Source organism: Mustelus asterias, unplaced genomic scaffold, assembly GCF_964213995.1.
Source record: "Mustelus asterias unplaced genomic scaffold, sMusAst1.hap1.1 HAP1_SCAFFOLD_1494, whole genome shotgun sequence".
Lineage (NCBI taxonomy): Eukaryota > Metazoa > Chordata > Chondrichthyes > Carcharhiniformes > Triakidae > Mustelus > Mustelus asterias.
Window position 1 is genome coordinate 36,352 of NW_027591439.1, and position 20,751 is coordinate 57,102.

At 45.9% G+C, this 20,751-nt stretch overlaps 1 protein-coding gene across 4 annotated transcripts in view; it reads left to right on the top strand.

Moving 5' to 3' along the window:
- The first annotated feature begins 7,903 nt into the window (after positions 1–7,903).
- slc30a4 (solute carrier family 30 member 4) overlaps positions 7,904–20,751 on the top strand; it is a 38,090-nt gene continuing 25,242 nt past the window's right edge. Inside the window, exons 1-3 of one of the 4 annotated variants that reach the window (XM_078206422.1) lie at positions 7,904–7,927; positions 10,068–10,543; positions 14,769–14,915. In XM_078206422.1, the coding sequence (XP_078062548.1) occupies positions 10,150–10,543; positions 14,769–14,915 (541 nt within the window). In that variant the 5' untranslated portion in view covers positions 7,904–7,927; positions 10,068–10,149. Of the gene's footprint in view, positions 8,033–8,933; positions 9,254–10,067; positions 10,544–14,768; positions 14,916–20,751 lie in introns of those variants that run through there. The other 3 variants (XM_078206423.1, XM_078206421.1, XM_078206424.1) reach the window with 3 other exon arrangements.

Consider the following 20,751-nt stretch of genomic DNA (forward strand, 5'->3'; position numbering starts at 1 on the left):
AATTCACCCCAAAATATCCTTCACTATCCCAGTCCCCCATTGTTGTTGACTAACATTGGCTTCTGCCGTATCAACAACTCCAGTTAAATTTTAGTGTCTCGATTATTTGGTGACAGCCAGGAGATTTGTTTTAGGGTCCATATTAGTTTGCAATAAATTGGAATCATCTTGAAATATGTTCCCAGAAATTAGCCTCCCATCCATTGACTCTGTCTACACTTCCCGCTGCCTCGGCAAAGCAGCTAGCATAATTAAAGACCCCACGCACCCTGGACATTCTCTCTTCCACCTTCTTCGTCGGGAAAAAGATACAAAAGTCTGAGGTCACGTACCAACTGACTCAAGAACAGCTTCTTCCCTGCTGCTGTCAGACTTTTGAATGGACCCACCTTGCATTTTGTTGATCTTTCTCTACACCCTAGCTATGACTGTGACACTGCAATCTGCGCTCTCTCATTTCCTTCTCTATGAACGGTATGCTTTGTCTGTATAGCGCGCAAGAAACAATACTTTTCACTGTATGTTAATACATGTGACAATAATAAAATTAAATTCTGGAATTGGGGTCAAGATGAATTGAGGGGACATCAAAGAGGGAGTTTATTTTGTGACCAGCCCATTCTATATAGAATTATAGAAATTCTACAGCACAGGAAGAGGCCATTTAGCCCATCGTGTCTCTGCCAGCCAAACAAACAAGTCGCGCAGCCTAATCCCACTCTCAGCATTTGGTCCATAGCTCTGCAGGTTAAGGCATTTTGAGGTATATGTCCAGAAAGCTTTGAAATGAGTTGAGGCTTCATGTCTTTATTACCCTTTCAGGCAGTGAGTTCCAGACCCTTGCACAACACCTTTTCGCTCATCTCCTCTCATATTTTTAATTATATATGCATAGTATATATGCAGAATTAGAAATTGTTGCTGTTAATGACCTGTGACATTGATGGTAATATGCCTGGGTGTTGGGGGCAGGTTTGTGATATCCAGCTGTTGATGCTGAGCCTGTGTTTTCCTGCCTCCTCAGACCATCTTTATGGTTGAACAAATAAGGGTGGCCAGTTTTTCGTTGGTTTGGATACAGGAAATAGTGACAATGGTTCTTTTTCTGGGCCTATAGAAGGTAAAAATTAACTGTACCATGAGGAAAGAAGCATGGCCAATTCACCTGACCTGCACATCTTTGGAGGAAACCGGAGCACCCAGAGAAAACCCACGCAGACATGGGGAGAATGTGCAACTCCACACAGACAGTGACCCGTGGCCAGAATTGAACCCAAGTCCTTGGTGCCATGAGGCGGCAGTGTTAACCATTCTGCTGTTCTTAGCTCATGTTGTTGAAAACAGCTAATCAGGTGACGGTGTTGTAAGGGTTAATTTAATTTGTTCTGGCTATTGGGCAAATTCGTTAAATCTAAGACAGCAGCTTACTTCAGGATGTACTCCTTATCTTCATCCTTTACAAACAGCCCATTCATCAGGACAGAACTGAGCTAGTCAATCTGTGTTTGTGATAGACCAATACCGGATAGTGTAGATTTCTACAAAGAAATGTACAGCACAGGAACAGACCCTTCGGCCCTCCAAGCCCGAGCCAATCATGATGCTCTAAATAAATTACAAAAAAAATCTTCTGCCCTTACTCGGTCCGTATCCCTCTATTCCTTCCCTCAGGAATTCCCTCGCTACAACTCTACAACTCCCTCGCAACACCACTAGTCACAGACCTCCAACCGGAAAAAGACCCCTCCATGCTACCCTCTGTCTTCTATGGCTAACACAGTAAGAAGTTTAACAACACCAGGTTAAAGTCCAACAGGTTTATTTGGTAGCAAAAGCCATACAAGCTTTCGAGGCTCTGAGCCCCTTCTTCAGGTGAGTGGGAATTCTGTTCACAAACAGAACTTATAAAGACACAGACTCAATTTACATGAATAATGGTTGGAATGCGAATACTTACAACTAATCCAGTCTTTAAGAAACAAAACATGTAAATTGAGTCTGTGTCTTTATAAGTTCTGTTTGTGAACAGAATTCCCACTCACCTGAAGAAGGGGCTCAGAGCCTCGAAAGCTTGTGTGGCTTTTGCTACCAAATAAACCTGTTGGACTTTAACCTGGTGTTGTTAAACTTCTTACTGTGTTTACCCCAGTCCAACGCCGGCATCTCCACTTCTATGGCTAAGCCAGTTCTCCACCCATCTAGCTAGCTCACCTTTTATCCTGTGAGATTTAACCTTTTGCACCAGCCTGCTATGAGGGACCTTGTCATACGCTTTACTAAAATCCATATGGTCCACGGCCCTTCCCTCGTCAATCGTTTTTGTCACCTCCTCAAAAAACTCAACCAAATTTGTGAGGCATGACCTCCCTCATACAAAACCATGCTGTCTATCGCTAATGAGATTATTCAGTTCTAAATGCGCATATATCCTATCTCTAAGAATCTATATGTAATCCAAACAGATCAGGCATCCAGTTTCACATTGAAGTTATTCAAGGAAGTTATAGATAGTTTAGGAGTAAAGCAGTTTAAATCAACTGCACATCATCCAGAATTGCAAGGTGCATTAGAATGGCGGCATCAAACTCTAAAGACCACGTTGAGGGCTTATTGTCAAGATTATCCAGAGAATTAGAATAAAGTAATTCCATTTGTACTTTTTGCAATCAGGGATGCTCCTATTGAATCAATTAAGTTCAATCCATTTGAATTAAATTTTGGTCATGAGGTAAGAGGACCATTTAAATTGATGAAGGAGAAATTGGTGAGTCAGCGTTCTGAGACTACATTGTTGGCCTATGTGTCAAACTTTAGGGAGAGATTAACTAGGGCTGGTGAGTTGGCTAGACAAGCATGCGATGGTAACCAAAGTGGCTAAGAAGTCAAAAATTTGTAGTTTTATTAGTGGGAGAAAGTCTTAGTTTTACTGCCAGTGGCAGGTGAACCTTTGAAAGCAAGGTTTAGAGAGCTTTATAAAATTGAAAGAAAATTGAGTGAGTTGAACTATTTGATAAGAATGCCAGATAGAAGGAAAACTCAGTGTGTCATGTTAATATGCTCAAGCTGTATTTTAATAGAGAAGGAAAGCAGAAAAAGGATGTGTTAGTTATTACAACTCAGAGTGAAGAAACAAATCTAACGATTCTGAATTCGACATTCCTCAAATTAGTTTGGACAATGAGGAGGTAATCAGAAATTGGAATAAATTACTGAGTTACCTTCCAGAGGAAAATCAAAATGACCTGAAAGAGTTATTATAATCACATGGTGCTATTTGTGGGAACAAACTGGGAAGTACCAAAGTAATGATGTAGGAAATGCTGTTCCAATTAAGCAACTTCCATATAGACTCAATCCACTAAAGTTGGAACAGGTTCAAAAGGAGATTGAAAGCATGCTTAAGAAAGCCTAATTGAAGGATCTTATTGTGAAGGACCCTCTTGGGTCTAGTGACCACAATATGGTCGGATTTCTGATTCAGATGGAAGAGGAGAAAGTTTGGTCCCAAACCAGTGTCCTCTGTTTGAACAGAGGGAAATATGATAGGATGAGGGATGAATTGGCTAAGGTAGACTGGGAGAGCAGGCTGGCAGGTAGGATAGCTGAGGAACAGTGGAGGATTTTTAAGGAGATCCTTTTCAGTTCTCAGCAAAAATATATTCCAGCAAAAAACAAGGATTGTAAGAAAAGGGAGAACCAGCCGTGGATAACGAAGGAAATAAAGGAGAGTATTAAAATAAAAACAGCTGCGTACAGAGTGGCCAAAAATAGTGGAGAAACAAGTGATTGGGAAAAATTTAAGAAACAACAAAGAGAGACTAAGAAAGCGACAAAGAAAGGAAGGATAGACTATGAAGCTAGGCTAGCAATTAATATAAAAAATGATAGTAAAAGTTTTTATAAATATATATAGAACATAGAACATTACAGCGCAGAACAGGCCCTTCGGCCCACGATGTTGCACCGACCAGTTAAAAAAAAAAAACTGTGACCCTCCAACCTAAACCAATTTCTTTTCGTCCATGAACCTATCTACGGATCTCTTAAACGCCCCCAAACTAGGCGCATTTACTACTGATGCTGGCAGGGCATTCCAATCCCTCACCACCCTCTGGGTAAAGAACCTACCCCTGACATCGGTTCTATAACTACCCCCCCTCAATTTAAAGCCATGCCCCCTCGTGCTGGATTTCTCCATCAGAGGAAAAAGGCTATCACTATCCACCCTATCTAAACCTCTAATCATCTTATATGTTTCAATAAGATCCCCTCTTAGCCGCCGCCTTTCCAGCGAAAACAATCCCAAATCCCTCAGCCTCTCCTCATAGGATCTCCCCTCCATACCAGGCAACATCCTGGTAAACCTCCTCTGCACCCTCTCCAAAGCCTCCACATCCTTCCTGTAATGTGGGGACCAGAACTGCACACAGTACTCCAAGTGCGGCCGCACCAGAGTTGTGTACAGTTGCAACATAACGCTACGACTCCTAAATTCAATCCCCCTACCAATAAACGCCAAGACACCATATGCCTTCTTAACAACCTTATCTACTTGATTCCCAACTTTCAGGGATCTATGCACACATACACCTAAATCCCTCTGCTCCTCCACACTATTCAAAGTCCTCCCGTTAGCCCTATACTCAACACATCTGTTATTCCTACCAAAGTGAATTACCTCACACTTCTCCGCATTAAACTCCATCCGCCACCTCTCGGCCCAACTTTGCAACCTGTCTAAGTCTTCTAAGGGAATAGAGTGGCTAGAGTGAATGTTGGACCCTTGGAGGACGAGAGGGGGGAGTTAATAGTGGGAAATGAGGATATGGCTGAGTCTTTAAATAAGTTTTTTGTGTCGGTCTTCACGGTGGAGGACACAAATAGTTTGCCAAATATTAACGATAGAGGGTTGGCAGCAGGAGAAATACTTAATACAATTAATGTTACCAGAGAGGCAGTGCTGGGTAGACTAATGGGACTGAAGGTGGACAAGTCCCCGGGTCCGGATGGAATGCATCCCAGGGTATTGAAAGAAATGTCAGAGGTAATAGTGGATGCGTTAGTGATTATTTATCAAAACTCGTTGCATTCTGGGGTAGTGCCGGTTGATTGGAAAACGGCTAATGTTACGCCGCTGTTTAAAAAAGGAAGGAGACAAAAGGCGGGTAACTATAGGCCGGTCAGCTTAACGTCTGTAGTAGGGAAAATGCTGGAATCCATTATTAAAGAGGAGATAGCAGGGCATCTGGATAGAAATGGTTCCATCAATCAGACGCAGCATGGATTCATGAGGGGAAAGTCGTGCTTGACGAACATGTTGGATTTTTATGAAGATGTGACTAGGGCGGTTGATGGAGGAGAACCGATGGATGCGGTGTTTTTGGATTTCCAAAAGGCGTTTGATAAGGTGCCCCATAAAAGGCTGCTGAAGAAGATTAGGGCACATGGAGTTGAGGGTAGTGTGTTAAAGTGGATTGGGGACTGGCTATCCGACAGGAAGCAAAGAGTCGGAATAAATGGGTGTTTTTCCGGTTGGAGGAAGGTAACTAGTGGCGTGCCGCAGGGATCGGTACTCGGGCCGCAACTATTTACCATTTATATAGATGATCTGGAGGAGGGGACGGAGTGTAGGGTAACGAAGTTTGCAGATGACACAAAGATAAGTGGAAAAGTGAATTGTGTGGAGGACGGAGAAGATCTGCAGAGAGATTTGGACAGGCTGAGTGAGTGGGCGAGGATATGGCAAATGGAGTATAACGTTGAGAAATGCGAGGTTATACACTTTGGAGGAAATAATAACAAATGGGATTACTATCTCAATGGAAACAAATTAAAACATGCTACCGTGCAAAGGGACCTGGGGGTCCTTGTGCATGAGACGCAAAAGCCCAGTCTGCAGGTACAACAGGTGATCAAGAAGGCAAATGGGATGTTGGCCTATATTGCGAGGGGGATAGAATATAAAAGCAGGGATGTCTTGATGCACCTGTACAGGGCATTGGTGAGGCCGCAGCTGGAATACTGTGTGCAGTATTGGTCCCCTTATATGAGGAAGGATATATTGGCATTGGAGGGAGTGCAGAGAAGGTTCACCAGGTTGATACCGGAGATGAGGGGTTTGGATTATGAGGAGAGGCTGAGGAGATTGGGTTTGTACTCGTTGGAGTTTAGAAGGATGAGGGGGGATCTTATGGAGACTTATAAGATAATGCGGGGGCTGGATAGGGTGGAGGCGGAGAGATTCTTTCCACTTAGTAAGGAAGTTAAAACTAGAGGACACAGCCTCAAAATAAAGGGGGGTCGGTTTAAGACAGAGTTGAGGAGGAACTTCTTCTCCCAGAGGGTGGTGAATCTCTGGAATTCTCTGCCCACTGAGGTGGTGGAGGCTACCTCGCTGAATATGTTTAAAGCGCGGATGGATGGACTCCTGATCGGTAAGGGAATTAAGGGTTATGGGGATCAGGCGGGTAAGTGGTACTGATCCACGTCAGATCAGCCATGATCTTATTGAATGGCGGGGCAGGCTCGAGGGGCTAGATGGCCTACTCCTGCTCCTATTTCTTATGTTCTTATGTTCTTAAGTTGCAGTGATTGGAGCTCACCTATTGTGATGGTCCCAAAACCAGATGGTGCACGTTGATTAAGTGTGGATTATAGAAAAATCAATGCAGTTGCAGGGTCAGATTCATATCATATTCCTCGAATTGAAGACTGCATTGAAAAGGTGGGACAAGCAAATTTTATTTCCAAACTCGATTTGCTTAAAGCATACTGGCAAGTACCTTTATCAGAAAAGGTGAAGGAGGTTTTGGCTTTTGTGACGCCAAATGGTCTGAATCGGTTTAAAGTCGTGCTGTTTGGAATGTGACAGCAACATTGCTCAGACTAACCGACAAGGTCATTTCTAGACTAAATAATTATGCAATTTACATCAACATTTGTTTTGATAAACGATCCCTAATTCAGCGGAATTGCTCTGGGAGTGAAGCATCCTATCCTCATATTTATCCCAAAATAGAAAAATTGTTGGGGTCTGGGCTGGCTTCATAATATACCTTGAGGTTCTGGCCTGGGATTGTAACACTATTTACTCTGTCCTTATCTCTCAGGATCTTGAATATCTCTATCAAGTCTCCTCTCAGTCTTCTTTTCTCCAAGGAACAGTCTCAACCTCTTTATCTATCCTTATAGCTACAGTTCTTTGCCCCTGGAATCATTCTTGTGAATCTCCCTTTTACGCTCTCCAATGTCTTCACATCTTTCCTTAAGTATGGCGCTCAGAACTGGACATAGTCTCCGGATGAAATTTAACTAATGCCTTATACAAGTTCGATGTGGAGATGCCGGCGTTGGACTGGGGTAAACACAGTAAGAAGTTTAACAACACCAAATAAACCTGTTGGACTTTAACCTGGTGTTGTTAAACTTCTTACTGTGTTATACAAGTTCAACATGACCTCCTTACTCTTGTACTCAATGCCCCTATTAATACAACCTAGAGTTACCATATGTTTTATTGATTGTCTGTCCACATGCCTGACACCATTCTTATATATTATGGTTAATTACTAATGGGACAAAAATATCCAGTGTGATGGATGTGAATTTTATGGATGTTTCTGTGAACCAGGAGAAACATTGTCAAGCAGACTTTCTCTGCAGAATCTGCAGCTGACATTCTGTCCAATTCCAAACCTCTTCTGGGAAGTTTTTAACCTTTTTGACCGAAACATCCTGATTGGAAATGTCAAAATATTATTGCCGCTCCCTGAATGGCTGGCTCGTCAACCAATCACAGCGCAGGAACAGAATGATTGGTTAATTCGCGAGCCAGTCATCCAGGACTTGTGCTTTGATTGGCTATTTGGGAACCAATCATCGAGCTGCTGAGCTGTGATTGGCTGATGGTCACATCAGCTGTTGACAGGTTTGTGTCTGGAAGCAAAATTCCGCGCGGGCCCGAACCGAGCGACCAAACCCAGGTTGGTAGCACAAGCCACCACTAGCTTTCGGAGCGCTGCCCCTTCGTCAGGTGAGTTAAGCACAGGTTAAAGAGATGTGTATTGTCTCCAGCCAGGACAATGTGAGATTTTGCAAGCCCAGGCAAGTCGTGGGGGCAAATCTGTGCTACCAATCTGGGTTTGATCTGGGTTTGGATCCGGGTTTGGGTCTAGGTTTGATCTGCGTTTGGGTCCGGGTTTAATGTGGGTTTGATCCGTGTTAATGAATGGTTTGTGCTGCTTCCTGTTGCCCAGCTGCCGGTTCTGTTGAGCAGCCGGAAGAGTGGAACCCCCCCGTATGGGTTTGATCTGGGTTTGGGTCCGGATTTAATCTGGGTTTGACGTGGGTTTGGATCCAGGTTTGAATCTGGGTTTGATCTAGGTTTGGATCCGGGGGTCCGGGTTTGATCTGGGTTTGGATCTGGGTTTAATCTGGGTTTGATCCGAGTTTGATCCGAGTTTGAATCTGGGTTTAATCTGGGTTTAATCTGGGTTTGATCTGGATTTGGATCCGGGTTTGGGTCCGGGTTTAATCTGGGTTTGATCCAGGTTTGGGTCTGGGTTTGATCTGCGTTTGGGTCCGGGTTTAATGTGGGTTTGATCCGGGTTAATGAATGGTTTGTGCTGCCTCCTGTTGCCCAGCTGCCGGTTCTGTTGAGCAGCCGGAAGAGTGGAACCCCCCCCCCGTATGGGTTTGATCTGGGTTTGAGTCCGGATTTAATCCGGGTTTAATCTGGGTTTGACGTGGGTTTGGATCCAGGTTTGAATCTGGGTTTGGATCCGGGGGTCCGGGTTTGATCTGGGTTTGGGTCCGGGTTTAATCTGGGTTTGGATCTAGGTTTAATTTGGGTTTGATCTGAGTTTGAATCCGGGTTTAATCTGGGTTTGATCTGGGTTTGGATCCGGGTTTGGGTCCGGGTTTAATCTGGGTTTGATCCAGGTTTAGGTCTGGGTTTGATCTGCGTTTGGGTCCGGGTTTAATGTGGGTTTGATCCGGGTTAATGAATGGTTTATGCTGCCTCCTGTTGCCCAGCTGCCGGTTCTGTTGAGCAGTTCCAGAGTCTCCCCCTCCCCGGGGGGTCAGTGAAATGTGAACCTGATCCAGGACTCTGTGTTCCTGGACTGATGTGGAGATGCCGGCATTGGACTGGGGTAAACACAGTAAGAAGTCTCACAACAACAGGTTAAGGTCCAACAGGTTTATTTGGTAGCACAAGCCACCACTAGCTTTCGGAGCGCTGCCCCTTCGTCAGGTGAGTGGGAGTTCTGTTCACAAACAGGGCATATAAAGACACAAACTCAATTTACAAAATAATGGTTGGAATGTGAGTCTTTACAGGTAATCAAGTCTTAGAGGTACAGACAATGTGAGTGGAGAGAGGGTGAAGCACAGGTTAAAGAGATGTGTATTGTCTCCAGCCAGGACAGTTAGTGAGATTTTGCAAGTCCAGGCAAGTCATGGGGGTTACAGATAGTGTGACATGAACCCAAGATCCCGGTTGAGGCCGTCCTCATGTGTGCAGAACTTGGCAGACTATGCAGACGCTACGACAACGGATGAATGAACACCGCTCGACAATCACCAGGCAAGACTGTTCTCTTCCTGTGGGGGAGCACTTCAGCGGTCACAGGCATTCGGCGTCTGATCTTCGGGTAAGCGTTCTCCAAGGCGGCCTTCATGCAGAGTCGCTGAGCAGAGACTGATAGCCAAGTTCCGCACACATGAGGACGGCCTTAACCGGGATCTTGGGTTCATGTCACACTACCTGTAACCCTCACGACTTGCCTGGGCTTGCAAAATCTCACTAACTGTCCTGGCTGGAGACAATACACATCTCTTTAACCTGTGCTTAACTCACCTGACGAAGGGGCAGCGCTCCGAAAGCTAGTGGTGGCTTGTGCTACCAAATAAACCTGTTGGACTTTAGCCTGGTGTTGTGAGACTTCTTCCTGGACTGAGCTGGGGGGCTGGAGCCGCACTGATCCCGGTAACCTGTGTGTGTCTTGTTGCAGGATTGTCTGCTCCCCCTGTGGAGCTGTTGGGTTAATGTTTGTTAATGTCCTCAGGGCAGAGTGAGAACTGAACAGTCTGAGAGAAGCAGAGTCCAGCACCCAGCCCGGCCACAGCACCCAGCCTGGACACAGCTCCATGGCCCGCTCCGTCTGGGGAACTTGCAGATCATTCCTGCAGAGAGACAGAGAGCTGCTTGATGACACTCTTACCCTGGATTTCCCCGACGAAGAAGAGGAGTTGCCTCACTTCAGTGATGCCAATAAACTGCGAATAGTCACTCAGGCTGATGGGGCTGACATCTCCAGTGTGCTTTGTAACGGGAACAGTGCCGAAAGCATTAACTCCCAGCAGGGGCACAAAGAGCAGAGTGTGGGGGGCCAGGAGGAACCTTTGGCGGACAGAGGCGACATCGAAAGGAAATGCAATAATTGCATTAAAAATTCAGAATCGCTTAGGCAAAGGACAGTCAAAAGAAAACTATGGATTGCGGTTACACTCTACACCCTGTTTACAGTCGGGGAGTTAGTAGGTAGGCTTGAAACTGATTTTTTAAACTTTGTGAACATTTATGCAAAAAATAAACTTTTGAGGGATGTTTACCGTTGTTTTATTCCTTTTGCAATCTCCTGAGGTGACCCATTCCTGGGTGAGATCCATAGATGTAACTGCGTAAGGTGTGTTCCGATAATGGGAGAGGGTCATGGAGGGCGGGGGGAATAGGTTTTGGGAGGTTTTTAAGGTGGGACAGAAGTGACATGTAAGGCTCTGGGAAGAGACTTCCAGTACAGAAGGTCGAAATGGGCAACAGTTTTTCTAGATGTGAGGGAGGAGAAGGGAATGTCAGAGAAACTGTTCTAGAAATTCAAAATGCAACTAGGAGGCAGTTTCAAAAAATATAATGAAGAGATGGAGAGATCGCTATAGGATTTAGAATTTTCGATAACATGCAGAATAAGCCGGTGCAAAGCAAAAGGACAGGGCAGTGGTGAACTGATGTGTGTGTTGGGGAGGATGGCAGGTTTCGGTGGTGGGTGAGGTTTGGGCAGTGCCAGTGTGGCTTAAGGTTTAAGCAGCTGCTGAGGTTCACTGAGGATCTGCAATATTTATTTCCGTTCAGTCAGTCGGCAGGCTGGGTGACTGAGTTGGGAGCTGGGTTGGAGAAGATTTGAAAAGGCTTTTCTGGGTTTTAATTGATTTGCACCTGTGACATTGCCAATATATTTGGATCAAATTATGAAACAGATTTTGTTGCATCAACTTCTTATTGCGAAATAAGATGTACTCAGTACATTGAAATTTTAATTATTGCAACTGTAATTATCATTTCAAATTCCATTAGTTAAATAATCTAAGTGTTAGATTTTTGCTTTGGGGTTTTACCAGGAAATTGTGAGCTGTATGTATAATATTGTAACCTCTACTGTGGATAAAGGGGAACCGTTGGATGGACTGTACTTAGATTTTCTCTTTAGAGCGGAGGAGGATGAGAGGCGACTTAATAGAGGTTTATAAGATGATGAGGGGGATAGATAGAGTGGACATTCAGAGACTATTTCCTCGGGTGGATGTAGCTATTACTAGGGGGCATAACTATAAGGTTCATGGTGGGAGATACAGGAAGGATGTCCGAGGAAGGTTGGGGTGTGGAATGGACTGCCTGCAATGATAGTGGAGTCAGACACTTTAGGAACCTTCAAGCGGTTATTGGATAGGCACATGGAGCACACCAGGATGATAGCTTGATCTTGGTTTCGGACAAAGCTCGGCACAACATCGAGGGTCGAAGGGCCTGTACTGTGCTGTACTGTTCTATGTTCTATTTTTTTTTAATGCATTTGATAAAGTGCCACATCAAAGATTGTTGTGGAAAATAAAAGCTCATGGTATAGGGAGTAACATATTGGCTTGGATTGAAGATTGGCTAGCTGACAGGAAACAGAGAGTAGGTATAAATGGGGCATTTCCCGGTTGGCGGGATGCGATGAGTGTGTGCCACAGGGGTCAGTGCTGGGAGATCAACCTTTTACAATTTATATAAACGACCTGGATGAAGGGATTGAAGGTACGGTTGCTAAATTTGCTGATGAGGTAAGAAAATAGGTAGGAAAGTAAATTGTGAAGAGGATGTAAAGAAGCTACAAAGGGACATAGATAGGGTTAAGTGAGTGGGCAAAGACCTGGCAAATGGAGAATAATGTTAAGTACATTGAACTGAGGCAGACACATTTTTAATCAGTAAATGAATTAAGGGTTCTATAGAATCATAGAAACCCTACAGCACAGAAAGAGGCCATTCGGCCCATCGAGTCTGCACCGACCACAATCCCACCCAGGCCCTACCCCCATATATTTTACCCACTAATCCCTGTAACCTACGCATCTCAGGACACTAAGGGCAATTTTAGCATGGCCAATCAACCTAACCCGCACATCTTTGGACTGTGGGAGGAAACCGGAGCACCCGGAGGAAACCCACGCAGACACGAGGAGAATGTGCAAACTCCACACAGACAGTGACCCGAGCCGGGAATCGAACCCAGGTCCCTGGAGCTGTGAAGCAGCAGTGCTAACCACTGTGCTACCGTGCCGCCCTAGGTTATGGAAATGAGATGGGCAAGTGGAGTTTAAGATTATCAGATCACTCATGATCTCACTGAATGGCAGAGCAGACTCGATGGGCCGAATGGTCGGCTTTTGCTCCTATGTCTTATGGTCTTATAGTCTAATGGGGGCAAATGTAAAATTGTCCATTTTGACAGGAAGAATAAAAAAGAAGCTTATTTAAATGTTGAGAGATTGCAGATTTCTGAGATGCAGAGGGATCTGGGTTTGCTACAGCATGAATGACAAAAGGTTAGTATACAGGTACAGCAAGTAATTAGGAAAACAAATAGAATGTTATTGTTTATTGTGAGGGGGATTGATTACCAAAGTCGGGAGGTTATGTTTCAGTTACACGGGGAATTGGTGAGAGCGCAGCTGGAGTATTGTGTACAGTATTGGTCTCCTTAATTAAGGAAAGATGTAAAAGTGTTAGAAACAGTTCAGAGAAGGATTACTGGGTAATACCAGGAATGGGCGGGTTATCTTAAGAAGAAAGGTTGGAGACGTTAGTTTTGTATCCATGAGTTCAACTCTTTCACTCGGGGGCCACATTTTCATATTTTTCTCACTCAAATAGCTGATGAACAAATTTCAGAAAGAAAAGGTTTGGTACGTCAATAAAATGAATTCCTAAAAACGTTGAGGTTTTATAGAAAGAAAAGATTGCTAAGCAAACGTGTTGCAATGTCCTAACAATAACTTGTTGAGTTAAAAAATGACCAGAATGGTGAAAGGTCAGTGTGTGCGGGGGGAGGGGAGGGGGGGAGCGCGCCCAGGGGGGAGTGCGTGTGTTGCTGTATGGTGGCGAGAGTGAGTGAGAAAACTGAGACTGGGCATAAGGCAGGCTCCCACTCACCTCAACCCCCCTCACTCATTCCTCTACTCACTCACTGTCACCACCACCCCCCCTCCCGGGTGCCGTGTGTCTGCCCCCCGGGTGCCGTGTGTCTGCCCCCCGGGTGCCGTGTGTCTGCCCCCCGGGTGCCGTGTGTCTGCCCCCCGGGTGCCGTGTGTCTGCCCCCCGGGTGCCGTGTGTCTGCCCCCTGGGTGCCGTGTTGTCTCCCTGTGCTCCCTTCGCGTCTCTTGCCCACCAGCCATCAGCACGCTGTTAGCTGCTGCTCCAATCAGTGACTACGTCTCCCACTCCTTTGCTCACTCGTCAGCCTGTCAGAATCATAGAATCCTACAGTGCAGAAGGAGGCCATTCAGCCTATCACAATCCCACCCAGGTCCTATCCCTGTAACTCTATGCATTTACCCTAGCTAATCCCCCGGCACGAAGGGGCAATTTAGCATAGCCAATCCACCTAACCCGCACATCTTTGGACTGTGGGAGGAAACCGGAGCACCCGGAGGAAACCCATGCAGACACGGGGAGAATGTGCAGACTCCACACAGAAGCTCAAGCAGAATAGAAACAGTCTGTGATTGGAGGAGCAGCTCCAATCAGAATCTTGCATTGAGACTCAGCTGGTTGACAGGAATTTTGGGAACTGCCTCCAGGGGTCAGGTAGAGGGTCTTTGCGGGTCGGATGTGCCCATGGGCCGTACCTTGGACAAGCCCACCCTGGAATTTAGCAGACTAAGAGGCAATTTGATTGAAACCTTTCAGATCCTGAGGGGTGTGGACAGAGTGGATGTGGGAGAATCTAGAACTAGGGGTCACTGTTTAAAAAGAAAGGGTCGATCATTTAAGATGGAATCGAGGAAAATGTTACTGTGAGGACTGGAACTCTCTTCCTGCAAAGGCAGTGGAAGCAGAGTTAGCGAGATTCTTCATCACCGGGGCTGGGGGGGGGGGGGGGGGGGGGGGGCGGTAGCTGGTGGTGACCAATTATTGGAGATTGGCATGAATGTGGGGTAAAGTTACAATCAGGTCACTAATGATTTTATTGAATAGCAAAGCAGGCTTGAGGGGATGAGTGGCCTACTCTTCCTAATTTGTTTGTTCATCGATACAGATCATTTCTTGCTGAATCCACAGGAAAATAAATTGCTAATCTTCTCCTGTTGTTTAACTGTGGCGATGCGACACAGGTTACAGTCTATTCAAGCTTCTAGCCTATACTTGATGATACCTGTACTCCGGGATTGGTACAAAGTCTGTATTCATTCTGTCTAAATGATTCTTTCTTTGATGTGCTGTACAGGAGGATGTATCTCCAATAGTCTGGCAATTATGACAGATGCGATTCACATGCTGGCTGATGTCCTTGGGATTGCCGCTTCCTTGGTCGCACTTTACCTTTCCGGGAAACCTCCAAGCAGCAGGTTTACCTTTGGCTGGCATCGGTTTGGTACGTCACCAGAACTTGTCCTTTATCGTGAGGGCATTGCTTCACTGTGTTCACTTGTTTCGGGATTTATTTTACAGGTTTTGCTGAGTTAGGGTTAAGGGTTAAGGATTAGGTGACAACGTTCTTTTTTCCTTTTGAAAGATCAAAAATGGTATTTTCTGGTTTATCTTCATGGTTCTGGGTGTTGGAGGTGAGTGTGACTGGATCCTGACATTTAGCCCAGCAGACAGTCAGTAATTGGTTCCCTGGTGCACCAAAGAAGCAGCAGTATCACAGAAACTCTGAAAGAACATTCTACCTAATCCCCACTCCCATGCCTTACCCCGTAACCTTGTTCATTCTTTCTGCTCAGAGACCAATCCGATTCCCTTTTCAATATCTCAATCAAACCTGTCTGCACCAACCTCCCAGGAAGTTTGTTCCAGATTTCAATCATCCTCTGGGTGAAGAAACTTTTTCTCAACATTTCTGCAGCCCTCCTCAGTTAGATAACCTGGAAGGAACATGGAGGGACAATATAAAATAGGGGGTCAAATTCTCAAAGGGCTGCAGGAGCAGAGGGAGCTGGGTGTATTGTGCAGAGATCATTGAATGTGGCAGGAGAGGTGGGGAGAGCAGTTATTAAAGTATATAGTATTCTGGGCTTAAGGAGGTTACACTGAACTTATACAAGACACTAGTTAGACCTCAGCTGGAACATTGTGTACAGTTCTGGGTGCCACACCGTAGGAAGAATGTGGAGGCATTAGAGAGAGTGCAGAAAAGATTCACGAGAATGGTTCAAGGGATGAAAAGCCTCAGTTCTGAAGATAGATTGGAGAAGTTGGGACTGCTTTCCTTGGAGAGAAGTAGTTCAGAGGAGATTTGATTCAAAATTATGAGTGGTATGTTCAGGTGTAGATAAGGGAAACCTTTCCCACTCTTAAAAGGATCGAAATCGAGAGGGCACAGATTTGAAGTGATTTGCAGAAGAAGCAAATGTGATGTGAGAAAAAACATTTCACCCAGCGAGTGGTTCAGGTCTGGAATGCGCTGCCTGGGAGTGTGCCGGAGGCAGCTTCAATCGGAACATTCAGAATGGAATTAGACTGTGAACTGAAAATGAAGAATGTTCAGGGGAGAAGGTGGGAGAATGGAACTTGGGGAATTATTCATTTAGAGAGCTGGTACAGGCAGGATGGACTGAGTGGTAGAGAGCTGGTACAGGCAGGATGGACTGAGTGGTAGAGAGCTGGTACAGGCAGGATGGACTGAGTGGTAGAGAGCTGGTACAGGCAGGATGGACTGAGTGGTAGAGAGCTGGTACAGGCAGGATGGACTGAGTGGTAGAGAGCTGGTACAGGCAGGATGGACTGAGTGGTAGAGAGCTGGTACAGGCAGGATGGACTGAGTGGTAGAGAGCTGGTACAGGCAGGATGGACTGAGTGGTAGAGAGCTGGTACAGGCAGGATGGACTGAGTGGTAGAGAGCTGGTACAGGCAGGATGGACTGAGTGGTAGAGAGCTGGTACAGGCAGGATGGACTGAGTGGTAGAGAGCTGGTACAGGCAGGATGGACTGAGTGGTAGAGAGCTGGTACAGGCAGGATGGACTGAGTGGTAGAGAGCTGGTACAGGCAGGATGGACTGAGTGGTAGAGAGCTGGTACAGGCAGGATGGACTGAGTGGTAGAGAGCTGGTACAGGCAGGATGGACTGAGTGGTAGAGAGCTGGTACAGGCAGGATGGACTGAGTGGTAGAGAGCTGGTACAGGCAGGATGGACTGAGTGGCCTCCTCTTGTGCTGTAACAATTCTGTGATTTGGGCTAATTCCATTCTTGCCACACTGAAGCTAGTTTTCTCCCAATGAATTATTCTTACTCTGGATCATTTCTTGTCCTTTTCCAAAGCCAAAGAAACCTTAGACTACATTGATTGCTGTTCCTTAAATGTTCTATTAATATTTGATCCACTTGGCCCACCTCATTCCCAAGAACCTGCTCCAGCAGTGCCTTCATCCAACGGGAAACACGCAGAGGGTGGTGGGTGTCTGAATTCACTGCCTAAGTTAGTGGTTGAGGCTGAAAAAGCATCTCTGTCTCTGTCTCTGTCTCTGTCTCTGCCTCTGCCTCTGCCTCTGTATCTCTATCTCTGAAGAGCTGGAACCTGGAGTGCAGTGCAGAAAAAGGCCATTCAGCCCATCGAGTCTGCACCGACAACAATCCCACCCAGGCCCTATCCCTGTAACCCCATGAATTTATTCTGCTAATCCCCCTGACACAAAGGTGCAATTTAGCATGGGCCAAGCAACCCAACCCGCACACCTTTTGGAGTGTAGGAGGAAACCGGAGCACCTGGAAGAAACCCACGCAGACATGGGGAGAATGTGCAAACTCCACACAGACAGTGACCAGAGGCCAGAATCGAACCCGGGTCCCTGGTGCTGTGAGGCAGCAGTGCTAACCACTGTGCCACCGTGCCGAGTGCAGACATAATGGGCTGAATGGCCTCTTTCTGCACTCAAACGCTTCTATGGTTCATACTGCTGTAGAAAATATTCCTGAACACACTGTAGGAACTATTACCCCTCTCTGCCCTTTACACTAATACTATCCCAGTCTATATTTGGATAAATTAATTCTCTCATTATAACTACTCTATAATCTCTTCACCTCTCTGTAACTTCTTTTCAAGTTTGCTCCTTTACATCTCTTTAACCTGGGATGGAGGAATCCGAGAGAAAAATCTGGAAGTTTTAATTTAAAGTGGCAGAATATGACAAGGGGACACTAAGAGCAGCTGGTTCCATTGCCAGAGCAGTGCCCATCCCTGCCCCACCTCAGTCTATCTGCTGGGGAAAGCCTGATCCTCGCTTCTGCTGCCCATCTCCAACGTGCTTACTGGCCAACACTGCTTCCTTGGGTCAGCAACGCCGCCATTTTAAAATTCTCATGGCAATGCTCAGATTGTTTTCCAGGGAAGCAGAAGTCCTGGAGCTGAGTGCACTCTGGTGGGCAGCGGGACCCTGAGGTGGCATTCTGAGGATGGCACAGTTCATTTGGAGCAGCCTCAGTGGCGGTGGTCACTTTGCGACTGCAGCCTGAGAATGAAGGTGGACAGGAGAGACATCCTAAAGAGCAAGGCTTCTGTGGGGAATCCAGCCAGACAGCCCAGCAATTCAGACATGGGGGGGGGGGGCAGCATCAGAAGTGCCATTGCCAGTCACCCAGCTGTGTCACGGAATTCCCAAAAAGGATGGCACCCCCTGGGGAACCTACTCCAAAGTCACCTGGGTTCACCTGGCAATTGCCCTGTGCTGAAGTGGGTCTTCTTCATGCAAGGTCAGGGCGTGACCTCTTATCTGAGGGTGCCCATGGCCGGCAATATGTCCTGGTGGCAGCAAGACATCGGGCTTCTCTGCACCACCTTCCCCATCACATTGTCAGGCCTGCCTCCTAGCCCAGGCCCAGTGGGCAGTGAAAATTCAGCCCTTGTGTTCAAATGTTCCCATGGCCTCGACTCTCCCTCTCTCTATCATCCCCTCCAGCCCCCCAAACCCCCGAGATAACGGCACTCCTCCAATTCCGTCTTTTTGAGCATTTCTGAATTGAATCATTCTGACACTGAGCACCGTGCCTTTAGCTGCCCACGCTCTAGAACTCCCTCCTCAAGCCTCTCCGCCTCTCTCCTCCTTTACCACAATCTTAAAACTAACCGATTTGATCAGCTGTCCCCCAAAGTGTTTCTGTGATTTGAGCCAAGGCACCTTGGGACATGTACCTCGATTAAAGGTGCTCTATAAATGCAGATGTTGCTCTTCAGGATGAGATTCCAATGAATAGGAGTAAATGTAGGACTCATCAGGAGGATATTTCAAAGAGAGATATAGCACACGTTAACAACTCCCAGATGGAATAGTGGAGATAAATCTTGCAATTGTTCCAGGAAATGTTTGCTGCGCCAATTGCTGCGTCTCTTTAGAAAAAGAATGACAAGAAATCTAAGTGTTTCCTCATTCCTAACAAAGCGCAGGTTTGTGAACTTCTGCATCTTCGTTCAAGTGAAGAATTGGGTTAGTTTGGGAAATAATTTGTTCTTTCAAAGATCCAGCACAGCTGTAATGGGCCGAATGGCCCCTCTTTGTGCTGTTCCATTTTATGACTCTATATTTGATGCAATCACCAGCTCGTTGCTTGATTTGGAGCTGAGTTTACTGTAAGAACATAAGAACATAAGAAATAGGAGCAGGAGTAGGCCATCTAGCCCCTCGAGCCTGCCCCGCCATTCAATAAGATCATGGCTGATCTGACGTGGATCAGTACCACTTACCCGCCTGATCCCCATAACCCTTAATTCCCTTACCGATCAGGAATCCATCCATCCGCGCTTTAAACATATTCAGCGAGGTAGCCTCCACCACCTCAGTGGGCAGAGAATTCCAGAGATTCACCACCCTCTGGGAGAAGAAGTTCCTCCTCAACTCTGTCTTAAACCGACCCCCCTTTATTTTGAGGCTGTGTCCTCTAGTTTTAACTTCCTTACTAAGTGGAAAGAATCTCTCCGCCTCCACCCTATCCAGCCCCCGCATTATCTTATAAGTCTCCATAAGATCCCCCCTCATCCTTCTAAACTCCAACGAGTACAAACCCAATCTCCTCAGCCTCTCCTCATAATCCAAACCCCTCATCTCCGGTATCAACCTGGTGAACCTTCTCTGCACTCCCTCCAATGCCAATACATCCTTCCTCATATAAGGGGACCAATACTGCACACAGTATTCCAGCTGCGGCCTCACCAATGCCCTGTACAGGTGCATCAAGACATCCCTGCTTTTATATTCTATCCCCTTCGCAATATAGGCCAACATCCCATTTGCCTTCTTGATCACCTGTTGTACCTGTAGAGGAACATGTGTCTGTAACTCAGCTGAGAATCGCTACTTTGGAATAGTATTCTGTGATTATCTGAGTCAGCAGAATTGTAATCTGAACTTTGTATCATGTGGTTGCTGGTAAGACACTAATCACAGTTGGGTTAGTCTGCACACTGAACCTTCAGCTCAACGACACAGCCGTTATAACTAGAGTGGCTGTTATCTTATGTATGGTTCAAAGTTCATTGCTGAGAGCAGTAATCTTGAGCTTCCATCAAATACAGTGCAATTGTCACTTTGATTGGAATGTTTTGGCCAGATTTCTGGGGAAGGGAGTGAACGAGGGTTACTATTCCATGGATAAGTTTATAACAACACAGTTTGAAACTACAAGCTGTCAAAGGCTGAACTTAGTAACAAAACTTGGCAGTGCTACTTTGATGTGTATTTTTAGATATCAGTTTATCTTAGTCCCAGGAGCTCTCACATCCCCCGTTCGCTCTGCTTTAATATTGCCAGTGTACCTTTGACCATTTAAACTCTAAACTCCCTCTGGAAGTGTTACACCACACCCTCCTCCCTAAAACCTCTTGTAGCCAAGTCTAACCGCCCCCTGACCCCGGTGAAGCTCTCTGGGAAATGTGTGATATAAGTACAGGTTGTTCAGTTGGAAATTGCTGGGTTTGCAGATACGGGTGGGGAGTGATTGCTATCCAGAATTCTGCCCAAGGTAACACTCAGAGCAATACCTGAATAGGTGGATGAGAGTGGCTTGCTGACTATCGTTGTTCAAACTCTGACTTTTGGTTGTTTGGTCATCCAGAATTTCCAGATATTAGGGAGGGGATTCACTAAAGCTTCTGCACTTTCCAACCTTTGCCCAAGATCTCTGGGATCGAACATGACATTTTCCAATGAATCCAGGGAGATGATAGGTTCCCGACACTGAAGAAACAAGTCACACGGATTATAACTGGTTAAACGCA